General features: G+C 40.2%; 2 protein-coding genes across 3 annotated transcripts; both read left to right on the top strand.

Moving 5' to 3' along the window:
* Positions 1-1,112: 1,112 nt before the first annotated feature.
* On the top strand, positions 1,113-4,894 carry LOC140949678 (monocarboxylate transporter 10-like). The gene is made up of 3 exons (XM_073398823.1): positions 1,113-1,317; positions 2,929-3,497; positions 4,343-4,894. The coding sequence occupies exons 1-3, from the start codon at positions 1,113-1,115 to the stop codon at positions 4,892-4,894; spliced, it is 1,326 nt and encodes a 441-aa protein (XP_073254924.1).
* A 4,736-nt stretch (positions 4,895-9,630) lies between these two features.
* On the top strand, positions 9,631-14,362 carry LOC140951077 (monocarboxylate transporter 10-like). 2 transcript variants are annotated; one of them, XM_073400300.1, is made up of 3 exons: positions 9,631-9,909; positions 12,407-12,969; positions 13,669-14,362. In XM_073400300.1, exons 1-3 carry the CDS (start codon positions 9,765-9,767, stop codon positions 14,236-14,238), a joined length of 1,278 nt encoding a protein of 425 aa, XP_073256401.1. In that variant the 5' UTR covers positions 9,631-9,764; the 3' UTR covers positions 14,239-14,362. The 2 variants fall into 2 exon arrangements, 1 of the variants encoding a protein (XP_073256401.1); XR_012167238.1 differs by lacking the exon at positions 12,407-12,969 and having other exon boundaries at positions 9,778-9,909; positions 13,669-13,806.
* The last annotated feature ends 6,093 nt before the right edge of the window (positions 14,363-20,455 follow it).

The raw sequence follows: 20,455 nt of genomic DNA, 5'->3' as shown, positions 1-20,455 counted from the left end.
TTAGATGGGTCTTGAAGTCTCGTTTTCGGGTAATTTTTGCTTCTCGGAGTTTCGAAGTTAGTATGCCGACAGGGTCTCGCGGAGTCTCAGATTTGTCGTTTTTTCGAGTTTCAAGTCGAATTTTTTAGAGTTCATGGGTACAGGTTATCGATCTGAGCTAGTAGATTAAGACAGTAAACAACATCCGTTAGCTTCCATTAGCGTTTTCGGTCATTTTATTTAGCTTTATTTCAGTACCATTATCTCGACATGTTCGGCGCCTAGAGTCTCGGGCTCGGATTTTTAAGAAATTAAGTCGGATTTGATAAAAACAAAAAATTATCGGCTTCGAATTTTTAAACCAGGGTCTCGAATCTCGAATATTTTGTCCTTTTATAAGTTATGCATACATGTGCAAGTGGATATGACAACAATTGAAAGAAGCCCTTCTCTGCGATTACATCACATGATCACATGGTTTGAACATACAAGCTTACAAAGTCTATTGTCTTCGGCTTAGTCACAAAGTGATTTTCATTGATCCCATGCTATTAATTTCTTCCCCTTGTACTTCATCCGTAGATAGTCATAGAGACGATAGGAAACAGTTTCAATCTCTAATTAGTCTTTCGGGTTATAAATAACAAATTAAAAGTGGACAAACATCTTTGAAATTCAATTGAAGTGAAGACGCGATTTAGCTTAAGACATAGCACTTTAAACAGATAGCAAATTACTTGACGTTTTTGCTTATAGGAACAACCTACTACATGAGTGACAAGCCAACGACCTTGACTAGCCTTAAAAACTATAGTCTTTATTTCACCTAGAAAAGTTTTTGAACTTGGTTTAAATAAGTAATAAACTTCCCCTTTTTCAGATCTAATTACGACTAGGCCAATTATTTGTTTTCGGAAAGCATATATCTGATGCATTACTCAAACATGTGATTCTGATACGGCGTGACCCGTAAAAGTCAAAATATTATTGGCAAGTCTACCCGTCTTTCTGGTACAATGTATAATTATATTTCCGATGCTGAAAATATTGTCAACTAGTCATTTGGAAAAGCGGACGTTTGGTATACATGGATTAGTTTCCTTTGGTGCTGATGAGGTTTATTACGTTCTGAAATGCCGACAAATGGTAGCAGTTCAAAGAAAGAGAACTCCCGGAGCACGGTCAAGCTGAAGATGGTGCGCTCTGAGGGCGGACGACAATGGCTGGTTTGTGCTTTTGCTTTCTTAGCTCAGTTTGCAGTGGTTGGGTTCATGATGACTGGAGGGGTTTTGTACACAAAATTAATCGACGAGTTTAAAGCCTCGAGAGGAGCTACAGGTATGAAGGAAGTCTGTGTGAGTCAAGTTCGGTATAACTGACTTACTTTTCGTAATACTTCAGAGTTGCCTTTTAAGAATGAAAGGCTGGGTTTTAAAGCTTTTTCGTGGCGACAGGCCATTTGACGGGTGAAAGTTACTGTTTTGGTAAAACGGAGTAAAACATACAACCCTGCAAACTGGCTTTAATTTCTTCCTGTTAAGGCTGTATTTATTTTTATTTTCCCTTTTTTTAAGGGATGATCTTGCATCATTTTTTTTCGCTGTTATACATTGAACTCATGACCATGCATCTGTTAAATTTCTGATAGGCCAAGAGCGGTAATTCACTTGTAATTCACGATGACCATAACTGAGGGACTCGCGGGTAAACGTTTTCAGGAAACTTAGAACTGTTTCCTCGACCCTCATTATTCTCTGTATCAAAAAATATCTGATTCACTCAATTAGTATTTATTCTTCGCGAAGCAACTTCTGAAAGGTGCGAGCCGACAAGGGTTTATAAATTTGCCGGAGTTCACGTCCAGCGAAATCTAGTGTTGCCTCTATGATAAGAGGAAGTTACTGCCGGCAGTTGCCTAGCAACAAAATACAACAAAATTATATCTCACACCCGAACTCCTTTTAACAGCTTATAACCGTCAGAAAAAATCGGTTACCTAGTGCTCGAGACGCCGGGAGTTTCGCATTAGATTTTCGCGCGAGCCACAGCAAGTGTCACCCTTAGTTTTTACCCTTTCTGCTCCCGGACTTTTGATTGACCGCTCTCGCGTGCGTTCTTGACCTACGCAAAAATACGGACTGCTTTGCAATCTTCTAGAATTTTTAATTAAATAGTTTTTTAAATAGTTTCCGTTGATTTCTGCCAAATAAAGACCAGAAAACGGCTTCATTGGATAAATTCAAACAGCGTTTTTCGCCAAAACGTCCATTTGCACTCTAGAGAGCGCACTGATAGGATTTCCTCAGCCTTTATGGCATAAGCTGTGGTATTCTGTTTGCTGAATCACAAATAAACATCCCTTTAAGCGCCTCATAGAGCCAGTTAAGGACACACGTATTGTTTTAGTCCTCTCAACTCCTGCCAGATGGGTAGTGCAAATGTACCGCGTTTTGTTTACAAAGAGGCACCAGTCTTAGACTACGACTAGTCCCCATTTTTCCTAAAAAATGGGGACTACTCATAGTCTACACCAGTCTTTATTTTCAAAAGTTCATCGTGCGAGGAGCGGAGCTTTACAGACCTTTACGGTCAGTGTACTAGAAAATAGTTAGTTTTGTTTACATTTTCATAATAATCATTTATTTGCATTTTTTATTCTTTACAAACTTCTGATCAGTACTCAAGTTATAGCTTAATGTAATACTGTTCTAACTCCGGTTCTTGCCAAATACAGAGGATAAGCCTGTTATGCTATTATGATTATAATATTTGAGTTCGCCTAAAGGCCATCTTTTTCTTATAAGTTGAACAGGCTCATTCGTCAGATGCCATTTCAGGCTTTAAAGTAATGATGTAATAATAAGAGTTTTTGACATGTTTTATAATAGCATCACTATTTTCATAATTTACTATTATATAGCCTTAAATTATTTTGTTGTTCATCATCAGCATGGGTCAGCTCTCTAACGTCTTCCGTTTTGTACTTCTGTGCCCCTTTGAGCACGTCACTAAGCGAGCGGTTTGGTTGCCGAGTTGTGACGATATCCGGGGGTTTGACGTGCATTCTTGCCATGGTCCTGTCCTCATTCTACACCAGTATCCTTCATCTTTATTTGACCCACGGAGTACTTTGGGGTGTTGGATTGTCCCTTAGTTACTTTCCTACGTTTTTGATCGTCGCACAGCACTTCAAGAATTCGAAGCGTTTGTCTTTAGCCACTGGCATAATCACCTTTGGCGGTTCCCTCGGTACATTGACATTAAGCCCTGGACTACAGTGGATGTTCAACAGATTTGGACTTTCCACTTCGTTTCGCATTCTTGCTGCTGTTCATGTGGTAATTATTGTCTGTGGAATGTTGTTTTTTCCTGTGAAAGAGAACGTTGGAGCCTCACAACAAACCCGCAAGAAGCAGAGGTGCTTTTATTGGTCCATTTGCAAGAATCGAGCACTCATCGTTTTCATCGTCGCATTAGGTTTCAACATGTTAGGCTACTTGGTCCCTTTTGTTCATCTGGTGAGCTAAATTATTTTAGGTGAATCAGCTATGTGCATTTTAATTTTTTTCAGTATCGTTATTATTCATTAAAGTTTTTCTTAGTTAGGAGTCATTTCATAAGTAGGTTGAGTGTGATTGTCTGGGTGAACGTAGTCCTGAATAGGATTTTTTCGCCAACCTGTGTGGTAGTTATCTTTAGAGCCAAAGTCAGTTGTATCACGTCACTTGATGGTAGCGTTATTGTGTCACGTTATTGAATTCTAGTACAATGGAATATCAAATCCTGGCCAAAAGCACTGAAGAGGGCTAGGTTTTCGGCAGGTGCTACCGACTGCAGCGGGGAAAGGGAAGAAGGAAGTAAAAAATTTTACGATATGTTATTATCCACGCAAGTCACAGCTTTAGCGGGAGTAGCCTCCCCGCAGACGTCCTTTGGGGTTCGTTTGAACCCCAAAGGACGTCTGCGGGGAGTCTATAGCAGAAGACGATTTGGATCAATTTAGGCTTCTGGGAAACTGCCCACCTACCCTTCCCCTAAGCCATCATTAACGCTTACTTCTCGCTTAGGGCAAAATGTTGGCTTATAGGAGGGGGAGGTGGACAGTTTCCCAGAAAGCTAAATTGACGACGATTTTTGCATAAAGTGTTTTTGGTGCCCTAGCCTGACGAAATCTTTTTCGTTAGTGTTAGATTTTTCTCTCCAGCAATAAGCTTACCAAGTCTACTAAATAAAAGATATAATTTATATAGTAGCATTTGTCTTTCGTAGCGATTTTGTCAAAGCGCGAGCATTTAGTTTTGGTATCCAATGCCCTCTGTTTACATGTATATGACCCCATGTATGCATTCGGTTTTTTGAATAGGTGAGGATGGCTGAGGAACGTGGTGCCAGTCCAACAGAAGGCGCTTTGTTGATCAGCTACGCTTCTACTGCTTCTGGCATCGGGCGTTTACTTTTCGGCAGAATGGCCGACTGTAAACGTTTCAGCAAGTTCTATATTTGGCGAACTGGTTTATTAGGAATGAGCGTGTCATCAACTTTGGTAATCATAGCTCGTTCCTATGAATGGTTCGTAGTATACGCATTCACTTTTGGATTATTCGAGGGTTGTTACGTGACGTTAACTCCATTACTGGTCAGACACATCGTGGGTGTCAGAAAATTTCCTTATGGTCTCGTAATGGCTTATTTTTCGATGTCGTTTACAAGAAGTGCTGGTCCACCCATTGCTGGCTGGATGTACGACAGTTTTCACAGCTACAAAGTGCCATTTTTGTATACAGGCTTTGTGATTTTTACAGGGTGTTTTATTTCTTTCTTAGTTCCTTTACTCCAGAAAAGGAATACACGAACTGAAGCCGACGACACGAGTAATTTACAGTCTACCGGAGTCGACCGAGAGACTGATGTTTAAACTACAAGTAGCCTACACTGCACTAGAAATTAATTTTAAAAGGATCTGTTTCAATTCAGCTTTGGCCGGAAGTGACAATTCACCTCTGTCGGCCAAAGTTTGATTCAGCCTCTCCAGTAGCCTGTTCCAGGCTCCCAGATAGTGGTGAAAAGTTGTTCAGTAAAAAGAAATACGAAAAATGCGCGGGGGCTGGGGAGCCCCCCTTGCCCAAGTAGCGCGCGTCTTATTTTCGCTTTGCTCGTTTTTATACGTCCGCACGATACTATCTCAGAGCCTGTACAGGCTACCTCTCCAGGAGCCATTCAAGCACAATTTTAGCCAAAATAGCTCAATCAAAAGCCTAGTATTCCAGCCCACGCTGGGACACATTTCAGCCCTTATTTGGATCCAAATTAGCCCCAGGTTATTAGACTGTACTGGCCCTTATTAAGGGAGCCAAACTACACTAAAAAATAGGACTGCATTAATTTCATTGCTTCCCTAAACGGCAATATTTTTACGGGGATAAAACAGATCTTTCTCATTTACATGTATAGTGCATCGAAGTGCATGTGTAGGAGCCTAGCCTACTCTTAGCTTGTAGCGTCAGTTATTGCCGTTTTCACCGAGTTATGTACGAAAATGATTAGCGTAACAGTATTCTTTAAATCTCCGCCAAATTTAAAAATAACCATACCTTTCGTACTCTCAAGGAAATCGCTTCTATTTATGATCAAACCAATATTTCATGGTTTCTACATTTCTACAGTGTTATTAAAATAAACTAATACCTACTGAGAGTTACAACGACATTTTTTTCTAAAAGAAACTATTATTTTTCAAAGTAACTGCACCTTAATGGTATTTGGAAAAGCCGAAAATTATCTAGTATAATTCAACGTTATAAACAACTATTATTGCTAGTAGTCTTCCTGCTAATAAATGAGGACACCCTCGGAAACAGGACTTTGTCACAGGGAACTAGCTCTCACATTGGCTTAGCTGATTGTATAATATTAAAGAGAACTTAATTCAGCTGTTACTTTATCGATGCGTGGAATTAAACTTGTTTTCATTGGTGGCCATTTTGAATTTTGCGAAATGGAGAAAATCTTAGGAATGTTCTCGTCTCTTCAAAATTTATCACTTCATTATATTACTCGGCTAGCCTTTTCCAGGCGTTCGGATAGTGGAGTGCGGTGCGGGATCTCTTTGCGGGATCTCTTTGCGCCGTCTCCACGATCTGAACGCCTGGAAATGAGGCTATTACTCGGCAGCGTTCGGATCTTTCGAGAGTTTTTCGACTGTCCCCATATATACCCCTGATATTTCTTAGTTCCAGGCCTCGCACCAGCTGACCGCAGAATTCAAAATGGCCACCCAAAAAATTCCACGCATCGATAAAGGAAGTAAGGCTACCCTCTTTCTTTTTCAGTTAGCGTCGAATGCGTTTCCCGATTTCGGGTGGGTCGTTCGGATGAAAAAATAAATGAATAAAAATAAAATAAAATAACATAAAATAAAAAGAAAATAAAACAAAATGAAATGAAATAAAATAAATAAATGAATGAATAAATAAAAAAAAAATCTTAAGAAGTCTGAGGATCGGAGGCCTACTGAACCCCCAGAATCATTGCCGTGGAGCCTAGAAAAAGACAATACATGGTCACCAAATCGGCACAAACTTAATATGGCGGAAAACACGATGGTCGATTTCATAGTAAAAGGGAAAAGGCGTACACCACCGAAACGTCTATGCCTGGAAATGCTGTTTTCAATGCTCATTTTTCAGATTATAAAAAATTTAAAATCAAAGTCAGAAAAGGTTTAACTGCTTCGTCTTGTTTCCTCGAAAAATGCCAAAAATTTGGTTCGGTCGTTTGGGTCGGCGGGAAGACACTAAACGAAGAAAAAAAGAGGGGGGGGGGTGGGGGTAGGGGGAGGAGGTGGCCTAATGTTAAATTAAATCATAATTATACAAACTGCAACCTAATCGATCGGATGTGAGAGCCCCCTGTGCTATGTGTCCACTTTTTGAAGACTGGATAAACCTCACGGACTTCAATAAATCAGGAATTTTACAAAACAAGAAAACAAAAGCTCAAAATTGACTTGTTGCTAATTGCAAAAGAAGCTAAGGTTTTCAACGTCTTTTTTAAGTCAGGAACGTGCCCTCCATATCATATTAAAAGTATCCAAAAATCTTTGAGAGGGAAGTGGCCAAGCAAACGCTTTTATTACAGTCAGGGCGCCGAGGAGTTATTTGTGACTTTGATTAAGGTTTAATCGCGAATCGCATTTGTTTACTGAGGGAGACATGGAGATTTGCGGTGTTGCGGTGTACGAGGGTCGCTAATTTTTTTTGTGCGGTGTTGAGATGAACAAGATCCCATCTCACTGTGTTGCAATGATCTCAAACTGTACGGTGTGTGGTATTTCTGATTTGAAACCTACGAAATCCGTTGAAACGAAATTACTTGTGGCCCGGGAGGGTACTTCCTTGTAATGAGCTGATGCAAGGGTAGCTCATTCTCTCTTGGCTAGCGGGAATGTGCAGCTGGATGTGGACGCATCTTCACGGCGCTAGATTGACAGTAATGGGGTTGCAGTTTCATTATAGTCACTAGAATAGGATCGCACATTTTGGGGATTTAGGAGATCAGAAAATTCAGGTAAGTGGGGATTTAAAAATGGAAAGATTTTTACTTCATTAAGTTTAACTAATGTGTCAATTCATTTCAGGCCAGTAACCTAATTAACAGGCTTTATAAAGTAGCCGAGAAAGTTTCTAAGTTGGGATCACGAAAATTGCTCTTTCTCAAAAGTGACTAAGATGAAGTCTTTAAATTGGCCACAGAATAGACTATAATGGGTTAGGGGGTCTGAGAGGCCAGCGGCACATATCCAGCAACAATTAACCCAAGTAACCCCCCCGGGACTTGTGGACCCTTTGCGGTGTTGTAATTTATTGCACAGGGTCCAGAGGAGTTTCGTGTGAATAAATGAATTGATCTTGCGAGCCCTCAGTCTCTTGGTTTGCGGTCTATAGAATGTGTAACGAAACTGTAACGCAATCAAAATAACCCATTTTTCAGAGGTATTCGACAAACACATCTCCTCTGGACCCTGTGTTTATTGTTGTAAAACTCTCAAGCTAAATATATGTTTTAGCGAAACACCTAAGGTGATCGTGATTCCTTGTACCTTCGCCAACAATGGCACGACTTATTGAAACCGCGGCTATTGATTTTGATCCTCGATCGGTCAGGTTCATGATCAATTCTTCAGTAACAAAGGCGATTGGCTTTATCAACGGTAAAATTTAACTTCAATCAAGGTCACAAATAACACGAATGCGCCCTGTGTTCATTAGAACCTTCGTATCTCAATACAACAACATGGGAACGAGGGTGGATGTACTTTCTACCTTCCGCGCTGGTTGTGTGTGTAGCCGATTGTTATTTCATAGTAAATGTTCTGGATTTACCGTTTGCCTCACCTACAGCGATATGTCGCTAACTATGTATATAAAGCAATGATAAATAAACGTAGAATTACCTTACCTGTGGTATATAGTCGTCCTTTTACCTCAAAAGCGGTTTTTTGAGCGATTTTGAAGGAGTTTGATTTCGCCGTTGACTGTTCCTGTTTCTATTATAATATAAGGAACAGTCAACGGCGAAATCAAACTCCTTCAAAATCGCTCAAAAAACCGCTTTTGAGGTAAAACGACGACTATATACCACAGGTAAGGTAATTCAACGTTTATTTATCATTGATTTATATACATAGTTAGCGATATATCGCTATAAGTGAAGCAAACGGTAAATCCAGTACATTTACTATAAAATAACAGTCGGCTACACAAACAGATTGTGTGGGCTCCCTGTGCTCATACAACACAGGGACTGATTTAAAAAAATTGACCTCCACATCATGTGCTTATCACCTGTATCCAAGAAAATGTTGTTCTACGTTTAGTAAAAGTACTTTCACACCAGTCAGAGCACTTTGACATCATAACTTATTTTAGTAACAGCACGACATCCTTGTCGCTATGGTAATCAATACAACAACAATAGTATTTGTACACCATTCAAACACGTGCATTTCCGATGGCACGACCTCTAGACCGGTATGTATCGGCTGACCCACGTTCGCTTCCCGGGATTTCTAATTTTGCAATATTAACTAGCTGTATTCTGATCAACGTCAAGACATTCATTTTATTTTAGTATGGGGACATAATGAATTTTTTAAAACTTGAAGTACAGTAATAAGAGCACCTCATAGAAGGAAGGAAACAAATATCGAAATATGAGTCAAAATATACTGGCTTGGTTCTCACTATTTTTTTTGCCTAACATTTCGTAAAATGCCATTGTGAAATAAACTTGCCGATTAACCATCGGGGACAGTTCACGCAACAACATCATCACCCAAGGCATCAGTAACATCACAGAAATCAAAAGTGAGGAATGAATTTTTTCAGAAAAATTTCTCAAAAGCTAACCTTTAAAACTATTCTGTATTTCACCTAAAAAAAATTGTTTTGATTTAATTAAATAATCAAACCCCCCTTTTACATAGTTATGACTATTAAATACAATTACAGTAGTTGTTTACGGAAAGCATATAAATAACTCAAACATGTGATTCTCATATGGCGTGACCGGCAAACATAATTGGCCCGGCCTACTCGCGCCACTCGCAGGACTTTTGGTGGTATTGGGGTGGTATATATTCCTGATGCTGAAAAAATTGTCATACAGAATTGTTGACCAGGCAAAAGGCAACAAGGACGTTTCCTCTTGGCGCTAATGAGGTTTTTTAGGCTCTGAAATACTCACAATTCGGACTAAAAGAGAGAACTCCAGCAGCATAGGCCAAGATGGTGCATTCTGACAGCAAAAGACAATGGCTGGTTTGTGCTTCTGCTTTCTTAGCTCAGTTTGCGGTGGTTGGATTCATGATGACTGGAGGGGTTTTGTACGCGAAATTAATCGACGAGTTTAAAGCCTCGAGAGGAGCTACAGGTATAAAAAGTGTTTGTGGCAGTTTGAGTAATCTAAATCCAGGGGCGGGGGGGGGGGAGGGGTACTTGGGTTAATTTTTGCTGCTATGTGTTGCTAGCCTCTCGGAGCCCCTATCCCTTTATAGTCTTTTCTGTGGTCAATTAAATACCCCATCTTAGTCAACTTTGGGCAAATATGTAATTTTCAACATCTTAAATTGGTAACTTTCTATTTTTATGAGATGGCCCATGTTTTAGATTGAATGAAAAACACTTTACGACTTTACTTTTCATCTGCTGTACAAACATTATGGTACGTTTGCTAACCGTAAATATGAAGAACTCTTTTACCCAAAAAATGCGAAAATGTGCGACCCCATTCTAGTTACTATATTAAAAATGCGACCCCATTATAGTCAATCCAGTCGTGAAAATGCAACCCCATCCAGCGGCACATCCCCATTAGCCTCTTATAGGGAAGAACCCCCCTGGGTTTAAAATATAACTCAGAGTCTTTCAGGTACTAAAAATAGATCGATAAGTATATCTTCCCTGGAGCCTTCTAATGAAAAATATACCTTTAATCTTTAGCTGTAATAGAGTGCAATTTTGAACCACAACAGACGTGTTTATGGCCCCTTGAGGAGCTACAGATAATTTATATGAAGGAGAAGTTTGACTTAGGGTACTGGGTATGAAGAGTCAAAGGTAGAAGGTCTGAGCAGGGGCTCAGGTAGTGCTTAGTCAGCTGATTCAGCTGACGGCTTGAAAAAAAAACGCTTCTGAACTGTTGACGGTTAAAACTGACTGAAATGGAGGTTTAAAGGAAAATTTGTATCCATTAACTGCCGTCTCTGGTAATTTGTCCGTTTAAATTTCTTCCTTTCTTTTTTTTTTTTAATAATTATGGAGTACCTGATGTAATTTGTCTCGTCATACATTGAACTCATCACGCCCTCTCTTTTCTGATTGGCCAAAAGCGAATCATATCATGGACACTTAGACAGGGCACTGGTAGAACACTGGTAACCACGCCAGCGTGGCAAGGGGGGGGGGGGGGGGGGTGTCTGTTTAGGACAAAAATTGTCTCCTATTTTAGGCCATATTTTATTACTATGGGTCGTTTCGTTGGGCATTCAGAATTAAGTAAGTTTTCAAACTAACACAATGGAGTTTAAATCCTGCGGAAAGTAACTGTTGGCACCACACAAAAAGATAGCTTATCGCCAACTTTTAAACTCTTTTAAAGCATTCCACCCCCAAAAGACTAAATAGTGAAATTGCATACCTTGTTTAGGTCTGTCGGTTAAGACTCAAGACCCTGAAAACCATACTCGCTCGAAAGTGCGACCCTACCAAGATTTATAGATTTGTCGGAATTCGCGCCCATTCAATGAACCGCGCTATCCATGTGCAGCGCGGGTGAATCTCGTGTGGCAGCTATAATAGCAGTATATCAGGTTGTTGTGCGCAGTTGCCTAGCAACAAAGCACAACAAATTAAAATCCAACTTCCGAACCCACTCCCACTCCGCAGAGTGTTCGATTTTAGCTGGGCAGTTTTTTGCCAGATGGTTGCCAGACAAAACAATATATAGAAATAGAAGAATAGAAATCGAAACCACAGATAATCCAGTTCATAACAACTGTGTTTGCACTGCGCGGACCAGCAAGTCCGTGGTAGATGTGTGCTCGATGTTAAAATAATAATACAACCATTTCAAGATGATTTCTTTTTTCTTTTGGGTTGGGGGGGGGGGTGGAGTATTTGAGGGCGGGGATAAGGTACTCGAGGGGGGTACTAAAGGGAGGGTTATGGGAAGCAAACGTGGGCAATTAAAACTATAGCAGAGAGAGATAAACAAACAAACAAACAAACAAAAAACGGGGCGGTTGCGTTATATTGAAGGCCAACAGAGGGTGGGACTGCATTCGGTTTTTATCAAACGGTTCTTACATCGTGGGAGGTGCTCATGAAGCTATGAGTATATGTTTGATGGAATGAAGTACTCTCTAAAAACTATTTGGTGACCACTGCGGCTGGGAGACAGTTAAGTCCCTGATCGTCTGGGATTTGCCTAATAGATGAAAACCAGCAATAGAAAACTACAAATGGGTCGGTCTTTGGACGGATTTCCAGTCTTTTAGTTCTGGTATGTCCATCAGCGTACACAAGGATGTAAACCATCCTCCCACAAACGGCTGCGACTGGGACTCGCTACAGATCACTAGCCTTGTAATTTTTTATTTTTTATCTCGGGGCGTTTATTTAAAACGTGGAGAAAATTATTCGAGTCACTGGGTTGATGTCGGTAGCAGCGGTATGCCAATTACACGAGTGACGTTGGAGGCCTCTTTTCAGTTAAAAGAGTTACAATGCATGTGAGTTACTCCGGAAAGTACATTATAAGCTGTGAGGCTTTAATTAAAAATTATAACTTAAATCTACTATTATATGGCCATGACAAGATAGATAAATCTATCTTGGCCGTGAATATAACTTTTTTCTTTCATCATCAGCATGGGTCAGCTCTCTAACGTCTTCCGTTTTATACTTCTCCGCTCCTTTGAGCACGTCACTAAGCGAGCGGTTTGGTTGCCGAGTTGTGACGATATCCGGGGGGTTGACGTGCATTCTTGCTATGGTCCTGTCCTCATTCTACACCAGTATCCTGCATCTTTATTTCACCCACGGAGTACTTTGGGGTGTTGGATTGTCCCTTAGTTACTTTCCTTCGTTTTTGATCGTCGTTCAGCACTTCAAGAATTCGAAGCGTTTGTCTTTAGCCACTGGCATTGTCACCTTCGGTGGTTCCCTTGGTACATTGACATTAAGCCCTGGATTACAGTGGATGTTCAACAGATTTGGACTTTCTACTTCGTTTCGCATTCTTGCAGCAGTTCAAGTGGTAATTATTGTCTGTGGAATGACTTTTTGTCCTGTGAGAGACAACGAGGTACTCTCTCAAGAAACCAAGAAGAAGTATTTTGATTGGTCCATTTGCAAGAATCGAGCACTCATCGTTTTCATCGTCGCATTAGGTTTCAACATGTTAGGCTACTTGGTCCCTTTTGTTCATCTGGTGAGCTTAATTCGTGGGCTTGAGCTGGATAAACTGCTATCTCTTTTATTTATTGTCGTTATTTACTAAAATCCATTTCTGATTGGCTTATATCCCCTTGTAATTCCTTATACCCTGCTAGCATTGACCACATTAGGGTGATTGTTACCGATTTCAAAACGATTGACGTCAATTGTATAGATACCGACAGTAAAAGGGATGTAAAGATGTGAGGCAATTAAAAAGAAGCGGCGCTGAGAAAATGGCGGAATATTTTGCACGAGGTTATGCGAAGATGAAATAACCAGAGAACACAAGTTCCGGTACAATTAAACAATCAAATTCTGGCAAAAGCACTGCTGAGGTTTGCGTGAAAAAGACTGAACGCACCCAAAGAAAAAAATGTAGTAATCCTCCTCTTTCTTGCTAGTACATGTAGTATGTTAAAAGCCATGCAAATCCCCGCTCATGTCGGACGATTTTCGCGCAGGAATGTTTCGCCCATTGCAGTATATCTCTAAGCTAGCTATCTCTGAAGAAAATATTAGACTACTTGTAGTTTGCATTAGCATTCTTGGTAAGGTTTACAATGAAAGCCATCTCAAGCGTTTTTATCAGTTTTTCTCAGATAAGTATCGCCTACTCTTTTGTCGAAGCGAGAATTTAGGTTTAATATCCTATGCCCTTTCGTAACACATTAATGCCTTTTTTTTGGAATAGGTGCGGATGGCTGAGGAACGTGGAGCCAGTCCAACAGAAGGCGCTTTGTTGATTAGCTACGCCGCAGCCGCATCTGGCGTCGGGCGTTTACTTTTTGGAAGAATGGCCGACAGCAAACTTCCCGGAAGGTTTTTCATTTGGCGAGCAGGTGTATTAGGAATGAGCGTGTCAACAACTTTGGTAATCTTGGCCAGTTCTTATGAATGGCTTGTGGTATACGCATGCATATTCGGAATATTCGAAGGTTGTTACGTGACATTAACCCCCCTGCTGGTCAGGGACATCGTAGGCGTTAGAGGATTTCCTTATGGTCTTGGATTGGCTTATTTTTCGATGGCGTTTACAAGAAGTGCTGGTCCACCCATTGCTGGCTGGATTTACGACAGTTTTCACAGCTACAAAGTGGCGTTTCTGTACACCGGCTTCGTGATTTTCATGGGAAGTTTCATTTCCGTCGTAGTTCCCTTACTCCAGGAGAAGAAATTGGCAATTGAATACCTCGGTTATAAAGACGAAGACACGTCCAATAATTTAAAATCTACCGGGGTCGACCGAGAAACTGAGGTTTAAACACACGATGAAAGTAAAACTTTAAGGCATATACGTAATTTTTAATATAATGCCTATATCTCAGAATTATAGCAGTTTATAAGGGCTTCTTTCTCTTCAAGGGTTAACGCATTCTTTTTGCACGTTAAGGCTGTGTTGCGGATAGCTTTTGGGCCGACCCGAAATTTATACTGCATTGGGCTTTTCACACAAACTTGAGAACGGTGATTTCAGCGCGATTTCTGTTGAGGTTGATTTCCATTGACACGTTTTTGGCTACGCACGTTAACGCACGTAAATTTTAAACACGTAAATAAAATAGAGGCAAGATAAAAAAGTGCTGAGTTTAAACTAGAAGTTGAGTGAGGTTCAACTTTTACGCTTACGAGCGACCTTTCATGCATTGCCTCTATTTTATTTGCGCACGTGAATTTTACGTACATTAACGCACGTAAAAATTACGCGACACTGGAAATCAACCCTAAGGGAGTAAATTTGCGCCCCGACGATCTTGATTGGATCGTCAGATATCAAATAGGTTTCTTCCACTCTTCGTCGCAGTGTGAACAGGTATGTTCGCACCGTAGCTAAAGTAAATGGGTAGAAGCGAGGTCTGGATGCCACTGAGACGGAAGTTAATATTCAGAAGGGTCAGGATTGAGACTTGCTGCACCAAACACTCTCGGCCAACCATTCCGGTGCGTCGGATGTTCAATGGACATGACAATTAACCTAACCTTAATACTTTGGACACCATGGATACAGAAACAATTTCCGCTTTCTGTTTTCGTCTTTATTGACTCTTTAGTTGTCTCTCCTTTACAAGACGCGGGTGGCTATGTGATTTCCCGCCAAAATAGCCTGGAGTTGCATTTGGGTTGCCATACCTGTTGATTGAGTTATTTTACATTGGTATGCCAGTGGTGCGGACGGACGGTCGGTCGGTCGTTCGGGCGGTGTACTGTCACGTGATTACCAAATTTTCTAGGATGGATAGAATTACTTAGCTATGGGGCTCCGCACGACTTAGGGGTTCCACCTCTGTACCCTTGTCATTCATACTGTGTCGCATAGCTTTTCATGTCAGCACGAACCTTAGACATACTGTTAAGTGCCTTTAGATTGTCATGGCCCAATCTCAATGTTCGAGTTTCTCGGGAAAAAAAATTAACTCGGTTTGATTTCTCTGGGGACTAAGGCACTTTCCGTATGTTTAGGGTAAGAGCAGGTTCGTGGGTCGCATTACTGTAGGTCCCTTCTCTTGGCTTGAAGCATCTTATCATTTTCGGTTTCTGATGACATAGTACGGGTAACTGCCAAAAAGCTAAAATACCCATATACTCCCCCAAAATAAGCCTCCTACTGATGCTCATATTTTATGGTTCTGACAATCCAATATTTTATGGATCCGGACCGGTGTTATTTATATAGCTCATTAGTTCGAGTCTCCTCGAAGGCATTAATTTATACTCGTCGATAACATTAATATATACCTTTTTTTAAAAAATCCAATAAACTTTTTTAGTAACTCCAAAAAGTACATAACATTACATATTGTTATACATTACACTGGTTAGCAATAGTATACTCAGATAAATACACTAATTACAGTACACAGGGAGAAACGGACAAAAGAAAGAAAAAAGAAATGGATTAAGGAAAATTTAACTGCACATTTAAACTACCTCCCCTGACCTGATGAACTAAGTGATATTTACCATGGAATTTTTTAAGAGAAACTCTTATTTGCCAAAGCAACTGCATCCTCTTGGCCTCCTAGGTGTGCTGTGGGATGTCGGCTTATGGGAGGTTAAATCAGAAGCTCAAAAAATTGATTTACACTTGTTGCTTACAAAAGAACTACGTCTGTACTCACTTTGAAACAGTAGCATATGAGGTAATTCTGTAGTGGATCTTAGGGCTCTTGATATGTGTTACCGTCAGAAAAATCTAGGTACGAAAAAAATGGAGCGAGTTTAATTTTGACTTTTTGTGATTAAAAAACTAAATGAATATTTAAATAAACAAATAAATAAATAAATAAATAAATAATAATAAAATAAACTTTTCCAAAAAACTAGCAAGTGACTAAATTCAGGAATTAAGTCCGACAGAAGCACGGCAGAAGCACGGTGTCTGAATCAAACTTTTGAATTAAGTTCGGCAAGCAATTAAGTTCGACAAGCGCTACCGTGCTACACGACTCTGGCACGGCAGCGATTCAAACGTCGTGCTTCTGCCGCGCTAAACAAAATTAATAAATTATATTAATGTATTTTGGCGAGATTGCGTTCCCACGGGGAGTTGGGAGGAGAATTGTTACGAGGCATCAGTAAATCCTGAATTTGGTTCGACTCTGGCACGATGTCTGAATCAAAGTTGTTTTCCTGCCGTGCTACAGTCGAGCTAGTCTGCCAAACAGCCGTTTTTAGTGTGGTCACGCAACGCTCCTCCCCACTAACGGCTGCTGAAAACCGAACTACATTCCTTTCCCTTTGTGTTTGTGGTCTAACGAACAAACCAATCATGTACAAGAAATTTGACAATACGTGAGCCGCAGGGCGCTAGGCAGCGAGCACGCTTCTCAGTTTTCGACAAATCAATCAATCGTCGCTGAATTTAGACGGGCTCTGTGTTTTCAAGCAACGAAAAGGTTAATTTGCAAAAAAGTTTGTTTTAAGCGGTCAAGAAAGTTCCAAGTGAAAAGAAGGTTTGATAGGCCTAGAAAACTTTTACCAGGATCGGTTGGTTCTTCATTTAACGGGTATATGTGCTGATATGTAGTGAAGAATTTAATGTACCGGATGTGCTCATTGTGTTCTGTGAAGACTAGACGCTCAAGGGTACTGAGTCAAAAAGCAATCTTATAAATTATCGATGAGCGAAACTATACCTGGCAACTTTATGAGCACATCCATGTTGTGAATCGCAATTTGCTCGACTTTCTTGCTGTTGCTGCTTATCTCCTAAATTTTGAATAGGACTCGACTACGACAACATTGTAGTTAACTGCTTGTTTTCACGCGACGATTTTGATTATTCTGTCATTCACCCATGGGGCAACGATAAAAGCAAAGCTGTGATTGGAGGAGTCACAGTACCGCAGAGGTGGCGCGAACACTTTCCAGAAAATGGGAGCTGAATTACAATTGGCTAATCACGGGAAAGGAATGTAGTTCGGTTTTCAGCAGCCGTTAGTGGGGAGGAGCGTTGCGTGACGACACTAAAAACGGCTGTGTAGCAGACTACAGTCGAACCAAATTACAATTAAGTTCGGCACGGCAGAAGCACGACGTCTGAACTGGGCCTGACTGAGCAAATCTTAATTTTGGCCGCTGGTCTCATATTTAGAGGTCATGAAGCTGGTCTATTCCTCTTATATTAATAATTCATTTCCTGTGCTTTATGTTTTGAAAAAGATCACCCGAGGCCTAGTTCTTGTTTGCAGCATGTTGAATTTTCACGGGATAGTGTTCTACATATCCTAATTGTGGCTTAACTAGAGCTAAGCCAACGCTGCAAGTCACTCAAGATCATTCTTTGGGCGCCGATTTCTTTTTTTTGTTTTTTCTTTCTTTCTTGAGATTCAATGTAACGAATCTTTGTTATATAGGGCGATGTCCTGTAGTGTATCCGTTGGTAACTACTATATCAGTCCGTTGAAGAGACAAACGCCAACTCAACGACCGTAGTTGGTAACGTTACCTTGCATATAGGGGCACGTTACATATAGGGGCGACTCGCATATAGGGGCGAGTTGACAGTTATGGTCACGCACTCAACTGATTAGAGTATATTAAAACCGATGTTTTGATATTCACGTAAAAGGAGCGTCTGTGGCGAAGGAGACTCACCATCGTTACTTTTTTAAAAAAATCTCTTCGCCATTCATAGAAAGTTCCATACATTAATTAATAAACATAGAAAACGGCAGGTTAGAAACTTCATTTTTCCAGCTCCGTACATCGGCAGTTCTTATTCGCGAGTAGGGCAAATTTACCAAACAACCTTGCAAATACGGGTGCCTTACATATAGGGGCGAATTTACAGAAGTACGAAGAAATATCCCGCCTGTTGGAAAGTGGATGCACTGAAATGCAAACGAAGAGTATAAAACCATTGAAAATATATTTTTTATTAGTAATGTAATGGCCTTCTTGTGTTGATACAAAAGGTTACCAAACATCCTTGCATATAGGGGCGCCTTACATATAGGGGCGAATTTACAGAAGAACGAGGAAATATCCCGCCCGTTGAAAGTGGATGCACTGAAATACACGCAAAGAATACAAAACCATTGAAATAATATCTTAAATGAATAATGCAAAGACCTTCCTGTGTTATACAAAAAGTTACCAAACATCCTTGCATATAAAGGCGCCTTACATATAGGGGCGAATTTACAGAAGTACGAGGAAATATCCCGTCCATTTGAAAGCGGGTGCACTGAAATACATACAAAGAGTATAAAACCATTGAAAATATATTTTTTATCAGTAATGTAAAGGCCTTCTTGTGTTGATACAAACGATTACCCAAACATCCTTGCATATAGGGGCGCCTTACATATAGGGGCAAATTTACAGAAGTACGAGGAAAGATCCCGCCTGTTGAAAGTGGATGCACTGAAATACACACAAAGAGTATAAAACTATTGAAAATATATTTTTTATTAGTAATGTAAAGGCCTTCTTGTGTTGATACAAAAGGTTACCAAACATCCTTGCATATAGGGGCGCCTTACATATAGGGGCGAATTTACAGAAGAACGAGGAAAGATCCCGCCCGTTGAAAGTGGATGCACTGAAATACACACAAAGAGTATAAAACTATTGAAAATATATTTTTTATTAGTAATGTAAAGGCCTTCTTGTGTTGATACAAAAGGTTACCAAACATCCTTGCATATAGGGGCGCCTTACATATAGGGGCGAATTTACAGAAGAACGAGGAAATATCCCGCCCGTTGAAAGTGGATGCACTGAAATACACACAAAGAATACAAAACCATTGAAATAATATCTTAAATGAATAATGCAAAGACCTTCCTGTGTTATACAAAAAGTTACCAAACATCCTTGCATATAGAGGCGCCCTACATATAGGGGCGAATTTACAGAAGTACGAGGAAATATCCCGCCCGTTGAAAGTGGATGCACTGAAATACACACAAAGAATACAAAACCATTGAAATAATATCTTAAATGAATAATGCAAAGACCTTCCTGTGTTATACAAAAAGTTACCAAACATCCTTGCATATAGAGGCGCCTTACATATAGGGGCGAATTTACAGAAGTACGAGGAAATATCCCGTCCATTTGAAAGCGGGTGCACTGAAATACATACAAAGAGTATAAAACCATTGAAAATATATTTTTTATCAGTAATGTAAAGGCCTTCTTGTGTTGATACAAACGATTACCCAAACATCCTTGCATATAGGGGCGCCTTACATATAGGGGCGAATTTACAGAAGAACGAGGAAATATCCCGCCCGTTGAAAGTGGATGCACTGAAATACACACAAAGAGTATAAAACCATTGAAAATATATTTTTTATTAGTAATGTAAAGGCCTTCTTGTGTTGATACAAAAGGTTACCAAACATCCTTGCATATAGGGGCGCCTTACATATAGGGGCGAATTTACAGAAGAACGAGGAAATATCCCGCCCGTTGAAAGTGGATGCACTGAAATACACACAAAGAGTATAAAACCATTGAAAATATATTTTTTATTAGTAATGTAAAGGCCTTCTTGTGTTGATACAAAAGGTTACCAAACATCCTTGCATATAGGGGCGCCTTACATATAGGGGCGAATTTACAGAAGAACGAGGAAAGATCCCGCCCGTTGAAAGTGGATGCACTGAAATACACACAAAGAGTATAAAACCATTGAAAATATATTTTTTATTAGTAATGTAAAGGCCTTCTTGTGTTGATACAAAAGGTTACCAAACATCCTTGCATATAGGGGCGCCTTACATATAGGGGCGAATTTACAGAAGAACGAGGAAAGATCCCGCCCGTTGAAAGTGGATGCACTGAAATACACACAAAGAGTATAAAACCATTGAAAATATATTTTTTATTAGTAATGTAAAGGCCTTCTTGTGTTGATACAAAAGGTTACCAAACATCCTTGCATATAGGGGCGCCTTACATATAGGGGCGAATTTACAGAAGAACGAGGAAATATCCCGCCCGTTGAAAGTGGATGCACTGAAATAAAC

The sequence above is a fragment of the Porites lutea genome, chromosome 10 (genome assembly GCF_958299795.1).
Source record: "Porites lutea chromosome 10, jaPorLute2.1, whole genome shotgun sequence".
NCBI classification, from domain to species: Eukaryota; Metazoa; Cnidaria; class Anthozoa; order Scleractinia; family Poritidae; genus Porites; species Porites lutea.
The sequence above is the reverse complement of the archived record's forward strand: the minus strand, read 5'-3'. Positions and strand labels throughout refer to the sequence as shown.